The sequence below is a fragment of the Salmo salar genome, chromosome 12 (assembly GCF_965601325.2).
Source record: "Salmo salar chromosome 12, fSalSal1, whole genome shotgun sequence".
Taxonomy (NCBI): Eukaryota; Metazoa; Chordata; class Actinopteri; order Salmoniformes; family Salmonidae; genus Salmo; species Salmo salar.
In genome coordinates this window covers 61,505,580-61,527,671 of record NC_138302.1, presented here as the reverse complement: position 1 = coordinate 61,527,671, position 22,092 = coordinate 61,505,580, and the positions used below count along the sequence as shown (strand labels likewise).

Genomic DNA, 22,092 nt, shown 5'->3' with positions numbered 1-22,092 from the left:
AGTCAGGACCTCAGACTGGGGCGAAGGTTCACCTTCCAACAGGACAAATCTTTGAATGTCCTCGAGTGGCGCAGCCAGAGCCCGGGCTTGAACCCTATCTAACATCTCTGGAGAGACCTGAAAATAGCTGTACAGCAACACTCCCCAGCTAACCTGACAGAGCTTGAGAGGATCTGCAGATGTGCCAAGCTTGTAGTGTTATACCCAAGAAGGCTCGAGGCTGTAATCGCTGCCAAAGGTGCTTAACAAAGTACTGAGTAAAGGGTCTGAATATTTGTGTAAATGTGATATTTCAGTGTTTCATTTTTAATAAATAAGCAAAAATGTCTAAAAACCTGTTTTCTGCGCAGTGGTCTAAAGCACTGCATTGCAGTGCTAGCTGTGACACTAGAGAACCTGGTTCGAGTCCAGGCTCTGTGCAGCCGGCAGCGACCGGGAGACCAATGGGGCGGCTGGGATGTTCCTGTCCCATCGCGCACTAGCGACTCCTGTGGCAGGCCAGGCGCAATGCACGCTGACACAGTCGCCAGGTGTACGGTGCTTCCTCCGACACATTGGTGCGGCTGGCTTCCGGGTTAAGCGGGCGTTGTGTCAAGACGCAGTGCGGCTTGACTGGGTTGTGTTTCTGAGGATGCACGGCTCTCGACCTTCGCCTCTCCCGAGTCCGTACGATAGTTGCAGCGATGGAACTGGACTGTAACTACCAATTGGATACACGAAATTGGGGAGAAAAAGGGGTAAAATAATATACATTTTAAAAAATTGGGTAGTGTGCGCAGATTGATGAGGGAAAAAATACTATTTAATCAATTTTAGAATGAGGCTGTAGCGTAAGAAAATGTGGAAAAGGGTCTGAATATTTTCCGAAGGCACTGTATTATTTTAAACTGAAGTTGCATGCAAGTAGCTTTGTGTAAAGGCCAGCCAAAGTCAACACTTTTTGGGCTGGTTTCCCAGACACTGATTAAGCTTTGCCCTAGACACAAAAGCAATTTCAAAAGCACAAATATGCTTCTTAGTCTCGGCTTAATCAGTGTGTGGGAAGCCAGCCCATAGTCTTACTGTGTACAATACAGGGGGCCCTTCTCTTCCCTGGCTTCTCCCCCATTTATCCAAATTCCCCTCTGGGGATCAATACATTTTATTCAATTCAGTTCAACTCTGACCTCTCGGAGTCTGGTCTCCAGCTCCAGCAGACGGCTCCTCTTGCTTTGCTCCTGCTGACTCATCTTCTCAAGGTGCTCCTCCAGCTTGGCGTTCTGGGCCTCCAGCTTCCCCGCCTGGGACTCTAGGTAGAACTTCTGCTGCCTCAGCTCCGAGATCATCTCCTCCTGGGCTTTCCTGCCACAACCACAGTCAGACAGAGAGAGGGAGACCATTGAGGTTTCAACCCAAAAAATGCATTCTTTGGGTAACAACAGTAAACTTGTCTGGTTACCTATGCAACTTTGGTTCTCTGAAGGGATGGGGTGGGAATGATATGATTGAAAGAAAACTGAGGGAGATGGAGTTTAGTTGGGTGTGGAGTCTTTTTTAAATTTGGTTTTCTGGTGCTGTAATGGCGACGGCTGGTGTCAGTTCCGTCTCATGTCTTTTGTTGACTTTATGCATATAATATATGTAAAAATGCATGTGCAGTGCATAGAAGTGGTAGTACCAACTAATGAAGAACATAAAAAGTGCCAACCAAAGGACCTTTTAGCATTTTGTCTGATTCCCAGGTATCCATGCAGGATGCAATTTCTACTAGCAGAGAGAGCCTAGCTAGCTACTCTGTCGAGAGGGGCTAGCTGGGGCAACAAGTCGGCGTGGGAGACAGTAGTGGATTGAGGGGCATGGATTGTCCATAGATGTTGCTGTGAACATGATGCATTGCAGGAGGCGAGTCTGACCATCAGACTGCTACAAGATCACCAACTCTTTGGTTTTGCTAGCCTGAGATCGCTAACCAAGGGAAGTCCTACACTATTGCACATGAACGTTTAAAATGTTGCATTGTCCTGATAGATTGTAAGTTACTGTTTTATATAATTATATACTCTTAGTATGTATATATCGTTTTGATATATCCTTATAGATAGAAATGAGTGTTAGGTTAAATCACTGTGCATGAGAAGTGTAATTATGTAGTTGACTGCAGGAATGTGTACTCCCAATAACTCAAGGCCTCTCCTGAATGATAAGCCTGTGATATGCACGGAGGAGCACAGAGAAATCCTGGGTGATGGAAAAGTACTGAAGTACATCTTTGTGGAAGGGAGGGGGTGAGAGCTAAGGGTATTAATGGACACTGCACTGTATTGAATCTATGTATTCAGCTGGTACATCTTTGCTGAGTAAAAATGTGAAACATCACTCAGAGTTTGGGATCTTTGGTATGAGAAATATGTTTATTGTATAATGAGATATTGGGCTTCTTATCAGCCCTGTCCTAGCTGTTTATTATTTGTGTAACTTTGTCCTCAGGCGGGTCTGTCTGGTGAGACTACGATTTGTGCCTAGTAGGTGTACTGCGTGGCCTGCTATGTTTATTGTCTTTTGAACCACTCCAAATAAGAAGTTCCCTCAGGGGAAAATAAAGCTATTCATATACATGTTTTTGTTCTGGGTATAGATGCTACTGTCAGTACTGACATGTTTTTGTTCTGGGTATAGATGCTACTGTCAGTACTGACATGTTTTTGTTCTGGGTATAGATGCTACTGTCAGTACTGACATGTTTTTGTTCTGGGTATAGATGCTACTGTCAGTACTGACATGTTTTTGTTCTGGGTATAGATGCTACTGTCAGTACTGACATGTTTTTGTTCTGGGTATAGATGCTACTGTTAGTACTCACATGTTTTTCTGAGTGTAGATACTACTGTTAGCGGCTAACTTGTTGGCCTCAGAGAGCTCGGTGATCCGCTGCTCCAGATTCTTCATCTTGGAGTCCATGGCGTTGATGGTCTGGAAAAAAAGGAAGTGCAACACAAACAGGCTGACTTAGATCCATGAAATCACAACCCATTTAAGGCTTTTTCCCCCCCTCCATTTCAATTTAAGGGAACGTAATGTGAAAATTGTGCCAGGGTGTGAATAATTGAGACATGGATGCAATGTCATTTCTATCTATTTATGAATAAGCACGCTTACAGCTTACAGATGTGGTCAAATGTATCAGCACCCTAGCAGTCTTCTAAAATAAGTTGAAATTGAAAACGGTGGGTGTTTACGCGAATATATGTTTGATTTACAACTGCACAGGCAATGATTCTCGTTTACTGTGAAATTTCTCTCACCTGTGGTAAGTTGCAGGTGCCTATAGGTAAAAATAGGCATCCAACCAGTTTTGAAAAGAAAAATACAGAACATTCTGCTCCACTACACTCTAATGTAAAATGCAAGGTTGCCAATATATTTGACCGCATTTGTACATCACACACAAAAAGATGTGTTCATTGTTTATCATTTCCATGAAAACAGACATCTGAAACGGTCCATTGTTTTTGTGGTTGAAATCTGTAGCCAGAGCCATATATTCAGACTGGGACTAAATATAAAAGCATATCATTAAATATATGGCTCTGAATGTAGCTACTGAAGAGCAATTCGACGGTAACGGTGTGATGAGGTAGTCATTGTGTATAGAGTCGTATGGTTCGTTTAACTTGGCAATCATTGGTTTTTGTTTGACATACATTTTAAAGTGAAAAATCGGAGTCTCAGTGTCACTCTGTTACCGTGGACTTGCCCTGTACTGAAATGCTAAACTAATACATAGGCTAATGTTACATTCAGACCAAAAACCCTTTTTCTGTCAATGTAAAATGTCGTCTGGCTCTGATCATAAAGCCTATTAGTGGTAGATAACTCAAGTCTATCACGTTAACTAGATTATAGCCTTAAGCTTGGACTTTGCAGTGACCCCATGTAACGAAATACTCCAAATTAAATCGCAGCCTTGACAGCATTCCCTTCGACAAATTGAGTGGAGCGCCAAACAAAAACAAACAAACAAAAAAAACTTAGCCCATAAACATGTCAGAGAATCTGTCCTCAAACAAACAAAAGCTGTAGCAGAAGTCTCGGAGGCTCTCGCCCACACGGCCCCATAATTGGGAGTCTAATTGGCTCACTGCTGTTCTATAACATGTAGCCTATGTGAGTCATACAATTTTCCCATCTCCTCTATTAGCTGCAGTCATCACATTGATATTCGCAGAGAGATTTCCCCCCTCACAAAAGCAAACAGTGTTGGACGGTACTACACTGCACGTACTCTATGGACAATCTACACAGCTTTGCGCCGCAAAATAGTAAAGGACAGGCTACAATCAAAGAGCGCAGTCAATTAAAAAGTACAAAGCAAGTATGCTAGTTAACTTTTCCAGCTGCACCTTGTTTAATTTTTTGGTCTTTTAGCACAGTTTCCCTGCTTGAGCAGAATTGATGAGCCTGGCAGAGAGAAAGAAGTCGGCCACACATTGTATTATTTATATTAATCCTTATGAAAATTGGCCTTACCGCTTTTTGTTCACTGAGGAGTTTACACTTCTCCCGGGCCTCTTCCTCGTGCTGGGCCCGTTTGGACTCCAGGCTCTCCTTGTCTGCCAGGTCCACCTTCATCTGGGCCTCCAGAACCTGGGCAGTGTTCAAAATGTTTTGAAACTGAGTGCAATGCGAAGGTACTACATGACCTTGTCCAATAAGAACACAGATATATATATTTCTGTTGCAAACTGTTTTGCTATGGTGTGCCCAATCGAACAGTACACCTAGTTCAGGCGGACCAAGAAAGCCAAGTCACTAGTACGCTCACTTGGCCACACTTTTCAATACAAAAAGATATCCTTGAGACCATGATTTGCAGGCTGACTTAAAGTCCTCGCTACCTTAATTTTGTCCTCATAGAGCCTCTCCTTCTGGACCAGGTGAGCCTCCATCCGCTGGGCAGTTGATTGGGTCTCCCTCAAGTTCTCCTCCAGCTCCTGTACAAACAAACACACACACCATATACCACGCAAGGTAACAACAAAGACCTACAAAATGAACATGAAAGGAAACAACAAAATATGGATGAAAGCACTATCCACGCTGTCACGCAGTCCATGACAGAGACACTTGCTTGGAAGAGCTGTTTATCCATGACACGGTGGTAGCGGTGGCCGTTCATGTTGGCATGCAGCCCGGGCCGGTGCGCGTCAGGAAAGACGTCGCCTGTGTGAGCCGTGGTTTCTTCGTGGCTCGTGACGGCAGGCGGGACATCCAAAGTGAGAGAAATGGGTGTGTGCATGCCATGGGGCAGCAAGCAGGACATTCCCTATGTGTGTATGCGTTAATCTATGCTCTAGGATAAAGGTAGTATAGAGAGGGATAGAGGAGTGGAGGGGGGGGGGGTCAGGGTATTAAGAGGGGACTTATCCCTTGGCTCTCACCAGGATCTTATCAGCCATCTGCTGGATCTGCTGGGATTTAGTCTGGATGTCATCCTTCAGCTTGTTCTCTCGTCGCTCCACCATCTCCAGACGCTTCACCTGGTTCTCCAGGGTCTTCCTGCCCTCCTGCAGGACACACAACAAGTTCTTAATACCCAGATGACAGTCGACAACACTGAAATCAGTGGAGGCTGCTGAGGGGAGGACGGCTCATAATAATGGCTGGGACGGAGCGAATGGAATAGCATCAAGCGCATAGAAACCATGTGTTTGATACCATTCCACTAATTCCGCTCCAGCCATAAACACGAGCCCGTCCTCCCCAGTTAAGGTGCCACCAACCTCCTGTGACTGAAATACAGTACATGGATGTAACGCAATAAATCATTACAACTCAAAACATTATTATATATATATTTTTTTACATAAACACAACAACACACAAGCAACCGTACCTCGGTCTCTCTGAGACGTCGTCGGAGGGTGTCGCTGGGGTCGGCCTTTCCGCGCAGCCGCTCAAGCTCCTGCTCCAGACGTTCTTTAGCCTGCCGGATGTTCTGCAGCAGCTCTGTGGCTTCTGTACTGGCTTTCACCGCCTGGGGGGGGGGGGTCAAGGGTCAAATTAGACATTGTGTGGAGACAACAAAGCCCATTTAGGATTCATGTCTTTTTATTCCCAAGAACACAGGCAGCAAGGGCATGACACAATATAAATAAATGGCACTGCCATTTAGCCAAGAAACGTTTGTACCCACAACATCAGTGAACTGTGAATGTCAATGACTGATTACATCAGAAGCTATTCAAAGCTACAGTTGAAGTCGGAAGTTTACATACACCTTAGCCAAATACATTTAAACTCAGTTTTTCACAATTCCTGACATTTAATCCTAGTAAGAATTCCCTGTCTTAGGTCAGTTAGGATCACCACTTCATTTTAAGATTGTGAAATGTCAGAATGATGGTAGAGAGAATGATTTATTTCAGCTTTTACTTATTTCATCACATTCCAAGTGGATCAGAAGTTTAGATGGTAGATGTCCTAACCGACTTGCCAAAAGTATAGTTTGTTAACAAGAAATTTGTGGAGTGGTTGAAAAACAAGTTAATGACACCAACCTAAGTGTATGTTAACTTCCGACTTCAACTGTATGTACCTATTGGACCACAGTGGTGACAGCTGATGACTAAGCATTCATTTGGGCTCACTAAGCTATTCTACGGTGACATCCAGGATCCCTGTGTGTGTGTGTGTGTGTGTGTGTGTGTGTGTGTGTGTGTGTGTGTGTGTGTGTGTGTGTGTGTGTGTGTGTGCGTGTGTGCTCTGTACTTTAGAAAATATACCTTGGAGAGTTTGTCTTGGAGTTCCAGGATTTTCACTTGCTGTTCAGCATTGGTCTGAAAAACAGTATGAAAGATTAGCTGACTGTAATGCCAATGTGTGAAACTGATCTATTAATTACAGGACCAAAATGCATCAGTGCAAGGCAATACATCAATTATTGATATTTTCCATTTCATTCTCTGTGGGACTATACAAAACGACGATTTGACACCCAAAGATTTTTGAAAAGTAATCCACAACACAGTTCACCCATGGACAGGAGGGCATACCTTCTCCAGTTTGGAAAGGAGCTCCTCCACCTCAGCTTTACCCTGCTCCTTCGCCTTGGGGACAGAAATCCGACATGTTAGCATTCAGACTGCACCTTTATTCACCTCCATGGAGGTCCTATGCAGTATTCACACACCTTCTGGATCCTCTGCTGGTAGTCCACAGCCTTCCTCTTGAGCTCCTCGCTGGTGTTCCGGGAGTCTCGGAGCTCTGACTCGTACAGGTCACTACGGCGCCTGGCGGCAGACAAGTCCTCCTCCAGCTGCCGGATGGTGACCTGCATCTCCTCCAGCTGGGCATGGTACTCCTACAGCAGGGTGCACAGAGAGAGACAAGGGTTCAGGGTGTGTGTGTGTCTGTGTCTGTCTCCTCTAGCTAGGCATTATACTCCTGTGGCACAGGGAAAATAAAATGTAGTTCAAGAGCATTATACTGTATGCAGGCCAGGATGAACATATTCTGGGCCCCTGGGAATTAAATTCTCATGAATGTGTGTATGTGTGTGACTGGCTCATCATTTCTGCGGAGTTGTCGTTGAGGATTTTAAGGTTTTATAATTACTATAATGACATCCACTCTTCAGGACGGAAAACATCATCCTTATAATCATCACACCGTCAAAATAAAAATCCTCTTTAGTCTTCTCCATTCATGATTCACACATACCCGCTTCTAATAATATTGTTGATAATATCCGACAAGAGCTGGCTTGTTGTACTAACAGCAGTAGAATGAGCCTCTCATTGAGATGGTGGGGTTAAAAGCCTCTTACCTGCCGCTCTATAGTATATGAGCATGTGGAGAGGATGAATCACAGACAAAGAGAGGCTTGCTAAGCCTGCTGATCCCTACTGTGGGTGTGGAACACTCTCTCACACTGCTGCCTGCCTCAGAGGGCATCAATCATTGGCTCCTAGACCAATCACTGGCTCCTAGACCACAGACAATCACCCAGAGATTCCCACCAGACCAGAGAGTTAGAGAATGCAGAGCTACGCCAGGCTAGTTTCTACAAAGGATTTTGTGTGTGTGTGTCTCCTTGTATCTTTGTTTAAAAGGGACACACAGTTATAAATATAACACATTCCATTTAGCAGACACATTTATCCATAGCGACTTACAGTCACGCGTGCAACATTTTACATATGGGTGTCCCGGGAATCGGACCCATTACCCTAGCATTACAAGCGCCATGCTCTACCAACTGAGCTACAAAGTAGTGATGGGGTGGGGTGGGGGGGAATACATAAATCAATACAGTTGCATATCTGGATATTATTTTTTACGATATATCGTATCGTTTTGACAATGTCACAATATTATTTTTGCAAGTTGGCTGTACCTTTACCAAAACTCGGAGTCAATTTGTTTTCAGAGCTTTAATTTTCATGACTGATCAAAACGTGTTCTCTCATCCCTCTGCAGCAGACATATGGTTGGCAAGATGTTTAGAACATCGAATCGCAATAAAATCACAGTATCGAATCCCAAAACATATAAAATCGTGAGAGTCGCAATACATATTGTATCGGCACCTAAGTGTCATGATAATATTGTGAGGTCCATGGAAATTCCCAGCTCTACTACAAAGGACCGCATAATAAAGCCATACTCTCCATGACAAAGTGTGTGTGTATGAGCGTCATTTGTCGACCAGTATTTACGTGAAGGGTCAAAGCATAAGGTAATAATAAAGACAACGATACTGTACAGTTAGTGATGAGTGCAATAATATACTGTATTAAAGAGCACATATACTGTACTAAGAGCACATCCAGCTCCCGAGTGGCGCAGCGGTGTAAGGCACTGCATTTCAGTGCTAGAGGAGTGACTACAGACCCTGGTTTGATCCTGGGCTATATCCCAACCGGCTGTGAACGGGAGTCCCATAGGGCAGCACAAAATTGGCCCAGTGTCGTCCAGGTTAGGGGAGGGTTTGGCCGGTGTAGGCCGTCATTGTAAAGTAAGAATTTGCTCTTAAATGACTTGCCTAGTTAAATGGTTAAATAAAAAAATATGCATTATGTATTGCAAATATGAAAAGGGATTCTGTATGATGATGTCCTGATGACCTTACAATGTAGATATGAGAGAGATGGAAGAGTGGAAAAGTAACACTGCACTGGCTAGGCCCAGGCTACACAATGAACTAAGGTGCTCACTGACCATTCAGTGCTTGCATGATTTTTTATTTATTTCACCTTTATTTAACCAGGTAGGCAAGTTGAGAACAAGTTCTCATTTACAACTGCGACCTGGCCAAGATAAAGCAAAGCAGTGCGACACAAACAACAACACAGAGTTACACATGGAATCAACAAACGTACAGTCAATAACAAAATTGAAAACAATCTATATACAATGTGTGCAAATGAGGTAAGATTAGGGAAGTAAGGCAATAAATAGGCCGTAGTGACGAAGTAATTACAATACAGCAATTCAACTCTGGAGTGATAGATGTGCAGAAGATGAATGTGCAAGTACAGATACTGGAGTGCAAAGGAGCCAAAAAATAAATAACAATATGGGGATGAGGTAGTTTGATAGGTAATTTACAGGTGCAATGATCTGTGAGCTGCTCTGACAGCTGATGCTTAAAGTTAGTGAGGGAGATACAGTGAGGGAAAAAAGTATTTGATCCCCTGCTAATTTTGTACATTTGCCCACTGACAAAGAAATGATCAGTCTATAATTTTAATGGTAGGTTTATTTGAACAGTGAGAGACAGAATAACAACAAAAAAATCCAGAAAAACGCATGTAAAAATGTTATAAATTGATTTAGATTTTAATGAGGGAAATAAGTATTTGACCCCCTCTCAATCAGAAAGATTTCTGGCTCCCAGGTGTCTTTTATACAGGTAACGAGCTGAGATTAGGAGCACACTCTTAAATGGAGTGCTCCTAATCTCAGCTTGTTACCTGTATAAAAGACACCTGTCCACAGAAGCAATCAATCAGATTCCAAACTCTCCACCATGGCCAAGACCAAAGAGCTCTCCAAGGATGTCAGGGACAAGATTGTAGACCTACACAAGGCTGGAATGGGCTACAAGACCATCGCCAAGCAGCTTGGTGAGAAGGTGACAACAGTTGGTGCGATTATTCGCAAAAGGAAGAAACACAAAAGAACTGTCAATCTCCCTCGGCCTGGGGCTCCATGCAAGATCTCACCTCGTGGAGTTGCAATGATCATGAGAACGGTGAGGAATCAGCCCAGAACTACACAGGAGGATCTTGTCAATGATCTCAAGGCAGCTGGGACCATAGTCACCAAGAAAACAATTGGTAACACACTACGCCGTGAAGGACTGAAATCCTGCAGCGCCTGCAAGGTCCCCCTGCTCAAAAAGCACATATACATGCCCGTCTGAAGTTTGCCAATGAACATCTGAATGATTCAGAGGACAACTGGGTGAGTGTTGTGGTCAGATGAGACCAAAATGGAGCTCTTTGGCATCAACTCAACTCGCCGTGTTTGGAGGAGGAGGAATGCTGCCTTTGACCCCAAGAGCACCATCCCCACCGTCAAATACGGAGGTGGAAACATTATGCTTTGGGGGTGTTTTTCTGCTAAGGGGACAGGACAATTTACAGCATCAAAGGGACGATGGACGGGGCCATGTACTGTCAAATCTTGGGTGAGAACCTCCTTCCCTCAGCCAGGGCATTGAAAATGGGTCGTGGATGGGTATTCCAGCATGACAATGACCCAAAACACACGGCCAAGGCAACAAAGGAGTGGCTCAAGAAGAAGCACATTAAGGTCCTGGAGTGGCCTAGCCAGTCTCCAGACCTTAATCCCATAGAAAATCTGTGGAGGGAGCTGAAGGTTCGAGTTGCCAAACGTCAGCCTCGGAACCTTAATGACTTGGAGAAGATCTGCAAAGAGGAGTGGGACAAAATCCCTCCTGAGATGTGTGCAAACCTGGTGGCCAACTACAAGAAACGTCTGGCCTCTGATTGCCAACAAGGGTTTTGCCACCAAGTACTAAGTCATGTTTTGCAGAGGGGTGAAATACTTCTTTCCCTCATTAAAATGCAAATCATTTTATAACATTTTTGACATGAGTTTTTCTGGATTTTTTGTTGTTATTCTGTCTCTCACTGTTCAAATAAACCTACCATTAAAATTATAGACTGATCATTTCTTTGTCAGTGGGCAAACGTACAAAATCAGCAGGGGATCAAATACTTTTTTCCCTCACTGTATGAGTCTCTAGCTTCAGTGATTTTTGCAATTCGTTCCAGTCATTGGCGGCAGAGAACTGGAGGGAAAGGCGGCCAAAGGAGGAATTGGCTTTGGGGTGACCAGTGAAATATACCTGCTGGAGCGCGTGCTACGGGTGGGTGCTGCTATGGTGACCAGTGAGCTGAGATAAGGTGGGGCTTTACCTAGCAAAGACTTATAGATGACCTGGAGCCAGTGGGTTTGGCAAAGAATATGAAGCGAGGGCCAGCCAATGAGAGCATACAGCTCGCAGTGGTGGGTAGTATATGGGGCTTTGGTGACAAAACGGATGGCACTGTGAATGACAGCATCCAGTTTGCTGAGTAGAGTGTTGGAGGCTATTTTGTAAATGACATCGCCGAAGTTAAGGATCGGTAGGATAGTCAGTTTTACAAGGGTATGTTTGGCAGCATGAGTGAAGGATGCTTTGTTGCAAAATAGGAAGCCGATTCTAGATTTAATTTTGGATTGGAGATGCTTAGTGTGAGTTTGTAGTTGTCCACATATTCTAAGTCAGAACCGTCCACAGTTGTGATGCTGGACAGGCCGGCAGGTGCTGGCAGCGATTGGTTGAAGAGCATGCATTTAGTTTTACTTGCATTTAAGAGCAGTTGGAGGCCACGGAAGGAGAGTTGTATTGCATTGAAGCTCGTCTGGAGGTGAGTTAACACAGTGTCCAAAGAAGGACCAGAAGTATACAGAATGGTGTCGTCCGCGTAGAGGTGGATCAGAGAATCACCAGCAGCAAGAGCAACATCATTGATGTATTCAGAGAAAAGAGCCAGCCCAAGAATTGAATCCTGTGGCACCCCCATAGAGACTGCTAGAGGTCCGGACAACAGCCCCTCCAATTTGACACACTGAACTCTGTCTGAGAAGTAATTGGTGAACCAGGCGAGGCAGTCATTTGAGAAGCCACGGCTGTTGAGTCTGCCGATAAGAATGCGGTGATTGACAGAGTCGAAAGCCTTGGCCAGGTCGATGAATACGGCTGCACAGTATTGTCTTTTATCAATGGCGGTTATGATATCGTTAAGGACCTTGAGCGTGGCTGAGGTGCACCCATGACCAGCTCGGGAACCAGATTGCATAGCGGAGAAGGTACGGTGGGATTCAAAATGGTCGGTGATCTGTTTGTTAACTTGGCTTTCGAAGACCTTAGAAAGGCAGGGTAGGACAGATATAGGTCTGTAACAGTTTGGGTCTAGAGTGTCTCGCCCTTTGAAGATGGGGATGACCGCGGCAGCTTTCCAATCTTTGGGGATCTCAGACGATACGAAAGAGAGGTTGAACAGGCTAGTAATAGGGGTTGCAACAATTGTGGCAGATCATTTTAAAAAGAGAGGGTCCAGATTGTCTAGCCCAGCTGATCTGTAGGGGTCCAGATTTTGCAACTCTTTCAGAACATCTGCTATCTGAATTTGGGTGAAGGAGAAATGGGGGAGGCTTGGGCAAGTTGCTGTGGAGGGTGCAGGGCTGTTGATCGGGGTAGGGGTAGCCAGGCGCAAAGCTTGGCCAGCCTTAGAGAAATGCTTATTGAAATTCTCAATTATTGTGGATTTATCAGTGGTGACAGTGTTTCCTAGCCTCAGTGCAGTGGGCAGCTGGGAGGAGGTGCTCTTATTCTCCATGGACTTTACAGTGTCCCAGAACTTTTTGGAGTTTGTGCTACAGGATGCAAATTTCTGTTTGAAAAAGCTAGCCTTCGCTTTCCTAACTGCCTGTGTATATTGGTTCCTAACTTCCCTGAAATGCAAGAGTCCTGATCATAGACATAGGAGTGAATTGCATGTGTTCTAGATTTTGGGAAAGTCTACAAAATGGTGTTTCCCTTACTAGAACCTCTAGAGGACATGTCTTGAGTTTGGGACACAACTTTAGTTGTGTGATGCATACAACTCAGAAAGGCAGAGGGTTAGTTAGTAGGTTTGGTGCTGTATGTATCAAAGTTCAGTTATGCCCTTTTACATCCTGGCCTGATCCAACTCATACTCTGCAGGGCTCTACTTGTTTTTACAAGGAACATGTGTGCAGCTACGTTGAAAGATGTAGGCGCACACTGAAAAATATTTGAGATATTAAACATAGCTTCTTAAATGAAATTCCATGCCGCACAGCAAAATATTTAGGAGCATATGCAAGTAAAATTGTTGCACTGTAGAGCCCTGCTCTCGCATGCTTGATACGTGCGGGCCTTGGGGTGAAAACTCAGTAAGCATGCGGTTCACTGGTAAGGAAGGGGTTGATGAAGTGAAGTTGAAGTGTGATTCTACCTGCTCCTTGATCTCCTGCAGCTTGCTGCTCTGCTCTCTGATGTCATGCAGCAGCTGCAGAGCCTTGTCATCCTCCTGAGACACCTCCACACGGGCTGCCTCCAGGCTGCGCTTTAAGCTCTGTTGAAACACACGCACAAATAACACACACACACAGTAAATAAATCACAACGCATTCAAATATATCACCCTATAATGCGGTAGGTGTACTCTAATCAAATGGAGAAATGCATGACGACACCACATTATCATCAGTCATGCATATACTAAACTATATGGGACGCATTAACAAGGTTGTAATGTAGAAACGGGTGTACGAGATACTCCACTGTCCAATATGCACTCAACTATGTGTAGATATGCAACTAGATATTTTAACACAGAGTTTCAACACATTTCTTTTCTAGAAAAATGGCTGTAACCGTAAGGATAGTTTTGGATGGACACAGCATTAAGTACTCACGCTGCACTCAGTGATGTAGGTGGCCAGGTCCTGCTCCAGGATGGTCCTCTGGGTCTCAGAGGCTTTGAGCTCCACATCCTTTTGGTGCAGAACTGACTCCAGGTCAGTCATCTTGCGCTGAAACCTAGAGATCTCCTGCTCCATCTAGGAAGGAAGCCACAAGGGACACCGAAGCTAGATATTATACCGTGACTCAAAGGTTTATTTTTCAGAGTTCTATATAGAAATGTTTATTTCTCAGAGTTGTACACATTTTGTCAAATGAGACGAGATAGTCACTCAAAAGGAGCTCAACGTTTGCCCCATGTCACGGTAAATGTCACGAGAGATCTCCTGCCCCATCTGGTAATCAATACATAATTATTTAACAGTAATGAATTGGGTTAAAAAGCAGATTTTTGACTATATTGGTTATTAAAGCACTCAAAGCAATATCCATCTAGAGAGTATGCCATGTATATGCTACGTTAACGTATAGACATTATAGCTCCACGACAACCTCCTAATTCTCTCTGATTCCAATGAGATATTTCAAAAAGATCATCAATTAAAAATCAGTGTGTGCAAACAACTCATCTGAGAAGGGGAATACTGTTGGAGTGTGAAGATTTGTTTACATTCAGGTTAAATAGTAACTGGAGACTATAGATATAGACCACCATTCAGAATCATTTACATGTGGCCCATTTCCAGGAAAATAAAATAAGAAAAAAAATTAAGCAGCACATTACCTTGTGACATTTGTCTTGAGTTTCTTGAAGTTCTTTGTTTTTAATATGAAGCTTTTTCTCCATGGAGTTGGTTTTGGCAGGAGAGTTGAGGCCTGAAGCCACTGACCTGGGACAAGGCATATGGGAGAACACATTCAATGCACCATTCTTTGACAAAACATTCACATCTCATTTTGAGTTGAATGCAAAGGGTTGTGCTCTATGAGTTTGACAAATGTGTCGGATTCTAACTGGCATTTAATTGTTTATTCAATCCAGACTATAGGCCATCGACTAGGCTATTACATGACTGCCATTCAAGCTCAACAATAAACACATCTTTAATACCATTTAACTCAAAGCATTTCTCTTCTCAAAATAATTTGGTACAATGACTGTCCATCTTGACTACGCTGAGTCAAACTGAAAAGTTAAATTGGATTTGGCAGACAATGACTTTGAAGTCAATCCTCATGCTTAGAAGCTTAGTTTGTGGTAATAAGATGGAGGGATGATTAACATAGTAATCAAGATATTAATTAAGATATTAAAGGGAAGTTACAATAAATCAACCGCTTGAATTTGTATGATGGAACAATCCACTTAAAAAAAAAACAAGTGAAAAAAGTCTGACGTTATGATCATAACCCCCAAAACAATGAAGCCTATGTTTTTGTTGTCAAATGAGTAAGCACATGATGTTTAGGCCTACCTCTTCAAGCTATATTTTAAAATTGAAGGCTAATCTTGCTCACAGTGTCATTCCTTCACCACTACAGATACAGTAGGCTATATCATAGAAATGAAGTGCTGTGTGTAAATCTCACGAAATGCACAGGGGTATTGATCCATTGTTCACATGTCACTTTTCTGGCCAGCTCTGACGGAAAATGTGTTTTTATAGCTTTCATCAAAAAGGATTATGTTAGAACCATTTGTATTTCCTGTTACAGAATGTATTTCCCCGCTTACTATATAAAAGCTGTGAGTAAACAGGTTTCCATCCAACCGTTTTATGCAAGTAAAGTACATGTCGGATAAAAAAAAATGTCACGACAGGCCTGATGGAAAGCACACATTTGTTGGTAAACTTGCCAAATGTAGACAAGTTAAGATCTACACTACCGGTCAAAAGTTTTAGAACACCTAGTCATTCAAGGGTTTTTCTTTATTTTACTATTTTCTACATTGTAGAAATAGTGAAGACATCAAAACTATGAACACATATGGAATCATGCAGTAACCAAAAAAAGTGTTAAACAAATCAAAATATATTTTATTTTTCAGTTTCTTCAAAATAGCCACCCTTTGCCTTGATGACCACTTTGCACACTCTTGGCATTCTCTCAACCAGCTTCAACTGGAATGATTTTTGAACAGTCTTCACTCTGCGGTTCGAGTCATCCCAAACCATCTCAATTTGGATGAGGTCGGGGGATTGTGGAGGCCAGGTCATCTGATGCAGCACACCATCACTCTCCTTCTTGGTAAAATAGCCCTTACACAGCCTGGAGTTGTGTTGGGTCATTGTCCTGTTGAAAAACAAATGATAGTCCCACTAAGCCAAAACCAGATGGGATGGCGTATCGCTGCAGAATGCTGTGGTAGTCATGCTGGTTAAGTGCGTCTTGAATTCTAAATAAATCAGACAGTGTTACCAGAAAAGCACCCCCACACCATAACACCTCCTCCTCCATGCTTTATGGTGGGAAATACACATGCGGAGATCATCCGTTCACCCACACCGCGCCTCACAAATGACACGGCGGTTGGAACCAAAAAAACTCACATTTGGACTTGAGACCAAAGGACAAATTTCCACTGGTCTAATGTCCAATGCTCGTGTTTCTTGGCCCAAGCAAGTCTCCTCTTCTTAATGGTGTCCTTTAGTAGTGGTTTCTTTGCAGCAATTGAACATGAAGGCCTGATTCACACAGTCTCCTCTGAACAGATGAGGTTGAGATGTGTATGTTACTTGAACTCTGTGAAGCATTTATTTTGGCTGCAATTTCTAAGGCTGGTAACTAATGAACTAATCCTCTGCAGCAGAGGTAACTCTGGGTCTTCCATTCCTGTGGCGGTCCTCATGAGAGCCAGTTTCATAATAGCGCTTGATGGTTTTTGCAACTGCACTTGAAGAAACTTTCAAAGTTCTTGAAATTTTCCGTATTGACTGACCTTCATGTCTTAAAGTAATGATGGACTGTCGTTTAACTTTGCTTATTTGAGGTGTTCTTGCCATAATCCGGACTTGGTCTTTCACCAAATAGGGCCATCTTCTGTATACCCCCCTACCTTATCACAACACAACTGATTGGCTCAAACGCATAAAGAAGGAAAGAAATTCCACAAATTAACTTCTAAGAAGGAACATCTGTTAATTGAAATGCATTCCTGGTGACTACCTCATGAAGCTGGTTGAGAGAATGCCAAGAATGTGCAAAGCTGTCATCAAGGCAAAGAGTGGCTATTTGAAAAAACAAATAAACAAATCAAAATATATTTTATAACACTTTTTTGGTTACTACATGATTTCATATGTGTGATTTCATAGTGTTGACGTTTGAACTATTATTATACAATGTAGAAAATAATAAAAATAAAGAAAAGCCCTTAAATGAGAGGTGTTCTAAAACTTTGACCGGTACTGTGTGACCTTTTCCACAATTTGTTGTGTTCCAGCCTGAATTAAACATTAATTGAGACTTTGTGTCACTGGCCTACACACAATACCCCATAATGTCAAAGTGGAATTGTTTTTTTATTTATTGTAATTTAAAAAATAAAAGCTAAAATGTCTTCAGTCAAAAAGTATTCAACCCCTTTGTTATGGCAAGCCTAAATAAGTTCAGGAGTTTTTTAATTAACACTTTGCATGGACTCTGTGCAATAACACCACAAAGACAAGGGAGGTTTTCCAATGCCTCAAAAAAGGGCACCTAAGGGTGAAGTTATTAAATACACTTTGGATGGTGTATCAAATCACCCAGTCACTAGAAATACAGGCGTCCTTAACTTAGTTGCCGGAGAGGAAGGACATTGCTCATGGATTTTACCATGAGGCCAATGGTGACTTTAAAACAGTTAATGGCTGTGATAGGAGAAAACTGAGGATGGATCAACAACATTGTAGTTACTCCACAATACTAACCTAAACCTAAGTGAAACGAAGGAAGCCTGTACAGAATTAAAAAAAATTATCCCACTTTGTAAGAACAAAATGTGGAAAAGTTGTGCGAATACTTTCTGAAAGCACTGCATGTTGTGTGGTCCATGCAGTTTATTAGGCTACACTTTTCACAGAGAGGTGAAAGTGCAAGGTGATGAACTTGATTCTCCTTTCCAATAAAAATCAATGGTCTTATTCTGATGACATGATAATTGATCCTTGGCTGCAGTTTGTCAAACGTTTTAGTTCATAAAAATATCATCATGTAGGCTACCTGTACTGTATCTGCAAGCTGTTGGCTAGAACGCACGTGCCAAGACCAAGTAGAAGGAATTGTCCGTATCGCCCCGAGATAGAAGTGTGTATAGGCACAGATATGGGGAAGGGTACCAAAAAAAAGGTCCCAAAGAACACAGTGGCCTCCATCATTCTTAAATGGAAGAAGTTTGGAACCACCAGGACTCTTCCTAGAGCTGGCCGCCTGGCCAAACTGAGCAACGGGGGGGAAAAGAGCCTTGGTCAGGGAGTTGACCAAGAACCCGATGGTCACTCTGACAGGGCTCCAGAGTTCCTCTGTCGAGATGGGAGAACCTTCCAGAAGGACAACTATCTCTGCAGCACTCCACCAATCAGACCTTTATTGTAGACCGGCAAGACTAAAGCCATTCCTCAGTAACACGACAGACCGGTTGGAGGACTCTCAGACCACTAGAAAGAAGATTCTCTGTTCTGGTGAAACCAAGATTGAACTCTTTGGCTTGAATGCCAAGCATCACGTCTTGAGGAAACCTGGCACCATCCCTACGGTGAAGCATGATGGTGACAGTATTGTGCTGTGGGGAGTTCTTCAGCGGAAGGGATGAGGAGACTAGTCCAGAGCGAGGGAAAGATGAACGAAGCAAAGTACAGAGAGATCCGAAAACCTGCTCCAGAGCGCTCAGGACCTCAGACTGGGGCGAAGGTTCACCTTCTAACAGGACAACAACCCTAAGCATACAGCCAGGACAACGCAGGATTGGCTTCGGGACAAGTCTTTGAATGTCCTTGAGTGGCCCAGCCAGAGCCCAGACTTGAACCCGATCGAACATCTCTGGAGACACCTGAAAATAGCTGTGCAGCGACCTTACCCATTCAACCTGACAGAGCTTGAGAGGATCTGCAGAGAAGAATGGGAGAAACTTCCCAAATACAGGTGTGTCAAGCTTGAAGCATCATACCCAAGAACACTCAAGGATGTAATCACTGCCAAAGGTGCTTCAACAAAGTACCGAGTAAAACGTCTGAATACTTATGTAAATGTGATATATATATTTTTTTTATTCAATACATTTGCAAAAATTTCAAAAATATATGTTTTTTTGCTTTGTCATTATGGGGTATTGTGTGTAGATTGATGAGGGGAAAAACTATGTAATCCATTTTTTGTGAAAAGTCAAGGGGTCTGAATACTTTCTGCGTGACAAAACCATCTGAATTGAAAATTCGATGGTAACCCATTTAACTTGTAGTTGGTACATAGGAATTTTGCCGCAAAAGTTATTTTCATGTCCACTACGTCATCAAGCACAGCCTTTTATCCGCAACAAGTCAATGTCTAGCTATCACAGAGAATCGTTTACGTAACGACATATGGTCCGACAAACAAACCATGAGAAAAATTGCAATGTAAACACAACAGCACATTTCCTAGAGCGCTCAGGACCCCCATTACATGAGTACAGATTGAAACGGACTGATACATTGAAATGCCAAAAACACAGGTACATGACAACATGCATCCACAAAAATCAGCACCAGTTTTCCTTGAGGGCGTACTGAGCAACATACTTCCCTCATCATCACAATGCCCCTGGGAGAGACGGTGGCTGGCGAACAGCAAAACACACATGATGGGCATCACTGCCTCCATCACACTGTGCAGAGATCATAGATCAACAGCCAGCGCTGGCTGCATTTTCATAGATAGCCAGGACGGATGGCTGGGCAGGCTCTGTGTGGTTACATGTTAGCACTTGTCAGCTACAGGAGCTCCCATCTGCTTCCACTATGCTAAACAAATGACCATTTGCCTGGATTGCTCTGCATTTTTCCCTAATTGGGCTTAATGAGCAGTTTAATATACAACAAGCCCTCATATGTTAACACAATCAGCTTCTGTGTCTTGTTTGCTCTGCTTGTTTGGTACCATTAAAAGCAGCGCAAAAAATAAAACCAAAAACAGATCACCGTTTCTTAGGGAGATGCAGCATCATGGGAGAGAAAATAAAATATATGAATGTAAAATAGGGAGGAGAGAGAGCGAGAATGCGAGAAAGAGAGAGAAACATACAGAGATGGGTCAAAAAAACATCCTCGTTTCCATAGAAATACATTCTCTCCACCAATCTGCATCACTCCTTTCTCTGACTAATCTAATCTGCCTTTTGTTTCATATTTTTTGTGAGCCTTTTCTTCTTCCTGTTCCTTTTCTGCACCATCACCCACAGATTCTGCAATTAACCTGCCACAGGGAACAGTCAGTGCTAGAAATTAACCAGGGGCAACATTATTAGGGAATCAGCAAGCCACTGACTAGTTGAGTCAATTACCAACCAAACCACACCGCTGTTAATTTGGCAAAGCCATTATACACTGCGCGGCAATAACAAAGGCAGAGCGCCATAACATGCACACAACTGAGGAGGGGAGAGAGGGGAGGGTCTCCTCCACCTCACAGCAGCGCACGCCATCGACAAACTCACCGGAATACCAACCAGCTCTGATAGTCCAATAACATCAGCAAGCTACGTTCTCCTACCATTCAGCTCTGGTGTGTCTGATCTCCACAGCAGTCAGAGGTAGACGACAAACCTCTCATCTCATTCTTCATCCCAACCTTTCTCAATCAGAGAGCTCTGTTTTCAATGGTGAAAACAGTCAGAATCCGGTCTGTGTTTACGACTGGATGAACGCATGAAAGCGGGGCTTGTATCCAACGAGACAGGAGAGAGCGGAGTTCCCCTCATTCCGTCTGACACAGCACATAGCCACCAAGCCCATAATAGAGCCACCAGCCAAGCACTGCCACTGCAGGAAAAAAAAATAGCCTATAGACTCAGGCAGCATATAGAAAGACATGGTTGGATGATACCTGGGGAGCGTTGCCGTGGCGTTACTCAAGGCAGATCAGTCCTGACACCACCTGTGAATGACGCCTATCAAGCAGAGAGGGGTTCGGCTGACAGATGCAGGTCAAGGTACAGTACTTACTCAGACTTGGCCAGCGCTGTCAACGCCCTGCTGAAGAACCAGCCTAGAAAGGGCAGGTCCTGGCCCTGGAAGCCCGGCCGCGGGGGGTCTCGCTGGGCATCCGCTCGCCGGGGCCGAGGCTTCTCCGGAGGCTCCTCGAAATTGGAGGTATCATCTTCGGCGCGGAGCGTCGGCACGAAGGGAGGGAGGGCTGCGGGAGGAGGGGAGGGAGAAAAGAACGAACGAGGGAGAGAGAGTGAATGAGCGAGAGAGAGACGCCGGGAAAGAGTCAACAGATACAACAAAAAAAAACGGGGGAAGTGAGGAGAAGAAACATGCGACGTGGCTGTAGCGCAGCAACTCGCACACTCTCTTACACACACACACACACACACACACACACACACACACACCACACACACACACACACTCATAAATTGCTCTCCCCTGCCTCCCTCCCTCCCTCCCTCCCATACATACGTTGTAGCGTCTCCCTCTCTCTCACTGCAGCAGCTCGGACTAATCAGCTGGAGCCATAGCCGCCAAAGCACAGCCCTATAGCCTAGCGCTCTATCTGCACTCACTCAACCATTAACAAGCCCAGCCTCATACATTTGCACACACACACACACACACACACACACACACACACACACACACACACACACACACACACACACACGCGCACACACACGCGCACACACACACACACACACACACGCACACGCACACACGCACACACATTTAAGACGCACACCATCTTATGGTAGTCTTTAAGAGCATTTTAAAGCAGAGGCAGTATTTGGATTCACTAATGTTCCTTTGATCAGCACATTTGACAAATAGCCCATTAAGCTAGGGGGGTGAATAGCCACCCAGGCCACATTTTTTTTTATTGTACCTGTATTTAACTAGGCAAGTTAGTTAGGAACAAATTCTTATTTACAATGACGACCTACACCGGCCAAACCCGAACGACGCTGGGCC

The 22,092-nt window shown here is 43.8% G+C and overlaps 1 protein-coding gene across 3 annotated transcripts in view; it reads right to left on the bottom strand.

Annotated features, from left to right (window-relative positions):
• Positions 1-22,092, bottom strand: part of cita (citron rho-interacting serine/threonine kinase a) — a 51,734-nt gene that overhangs the window by 22,128 nt on the left and 7,514 nt on the right. For all 3 annotated transcript variants that reach the window (XM_082959174.1, XM_082959175.1, XM_082959176.1), the window contains exons 9-21: positions 21,127-21,316; positions 14,730-14,835; positions 13,999-14,142; positions 13,536-13,655; positions 7,169-7,339; positions 7,032-7,085; positions 6,762-6,815; positions 5,873-6,013; positions 5,418-5,543; positions 4,875-4,970; positions 4,507-4,623; positions 2,840-2,949; positions 1,167-1,341 (exon numbers count right to left, since the gene is read on the bottom strand). In XM_082959174.1, coding sequence (XP_082815300.1) covers positions 1,167-1,341; positions 2,840-2,949; positions 4,507-4,623; positions 4,875-4,970; positions 5,418-5,543; positions 5,873-6,013; positions 6,762-6,815; positions 7,032-7,085; positions 7,169-7,339; positions 13,536-13,655; positions 13,999-14,142; positions 14,730-14,835; positions 21,127-21,316 — 1,604 coding nt within the window. The remainder of the gene's footprint in view (positions 1-1,166; positions 1,342-2,839; positions 2,950-4,506; positions 4,624-4,874; positions 4,971-5,417; positions 5,544-5,872; positions 6,014-6,761; positions 6,816-7,031; positions 7,086-7,168; positions 7,340-13,535; positions 13,656-13,998; positions 14,143-14,729; positions 14,836-21,126; positions 21,317-22,092) is intronic.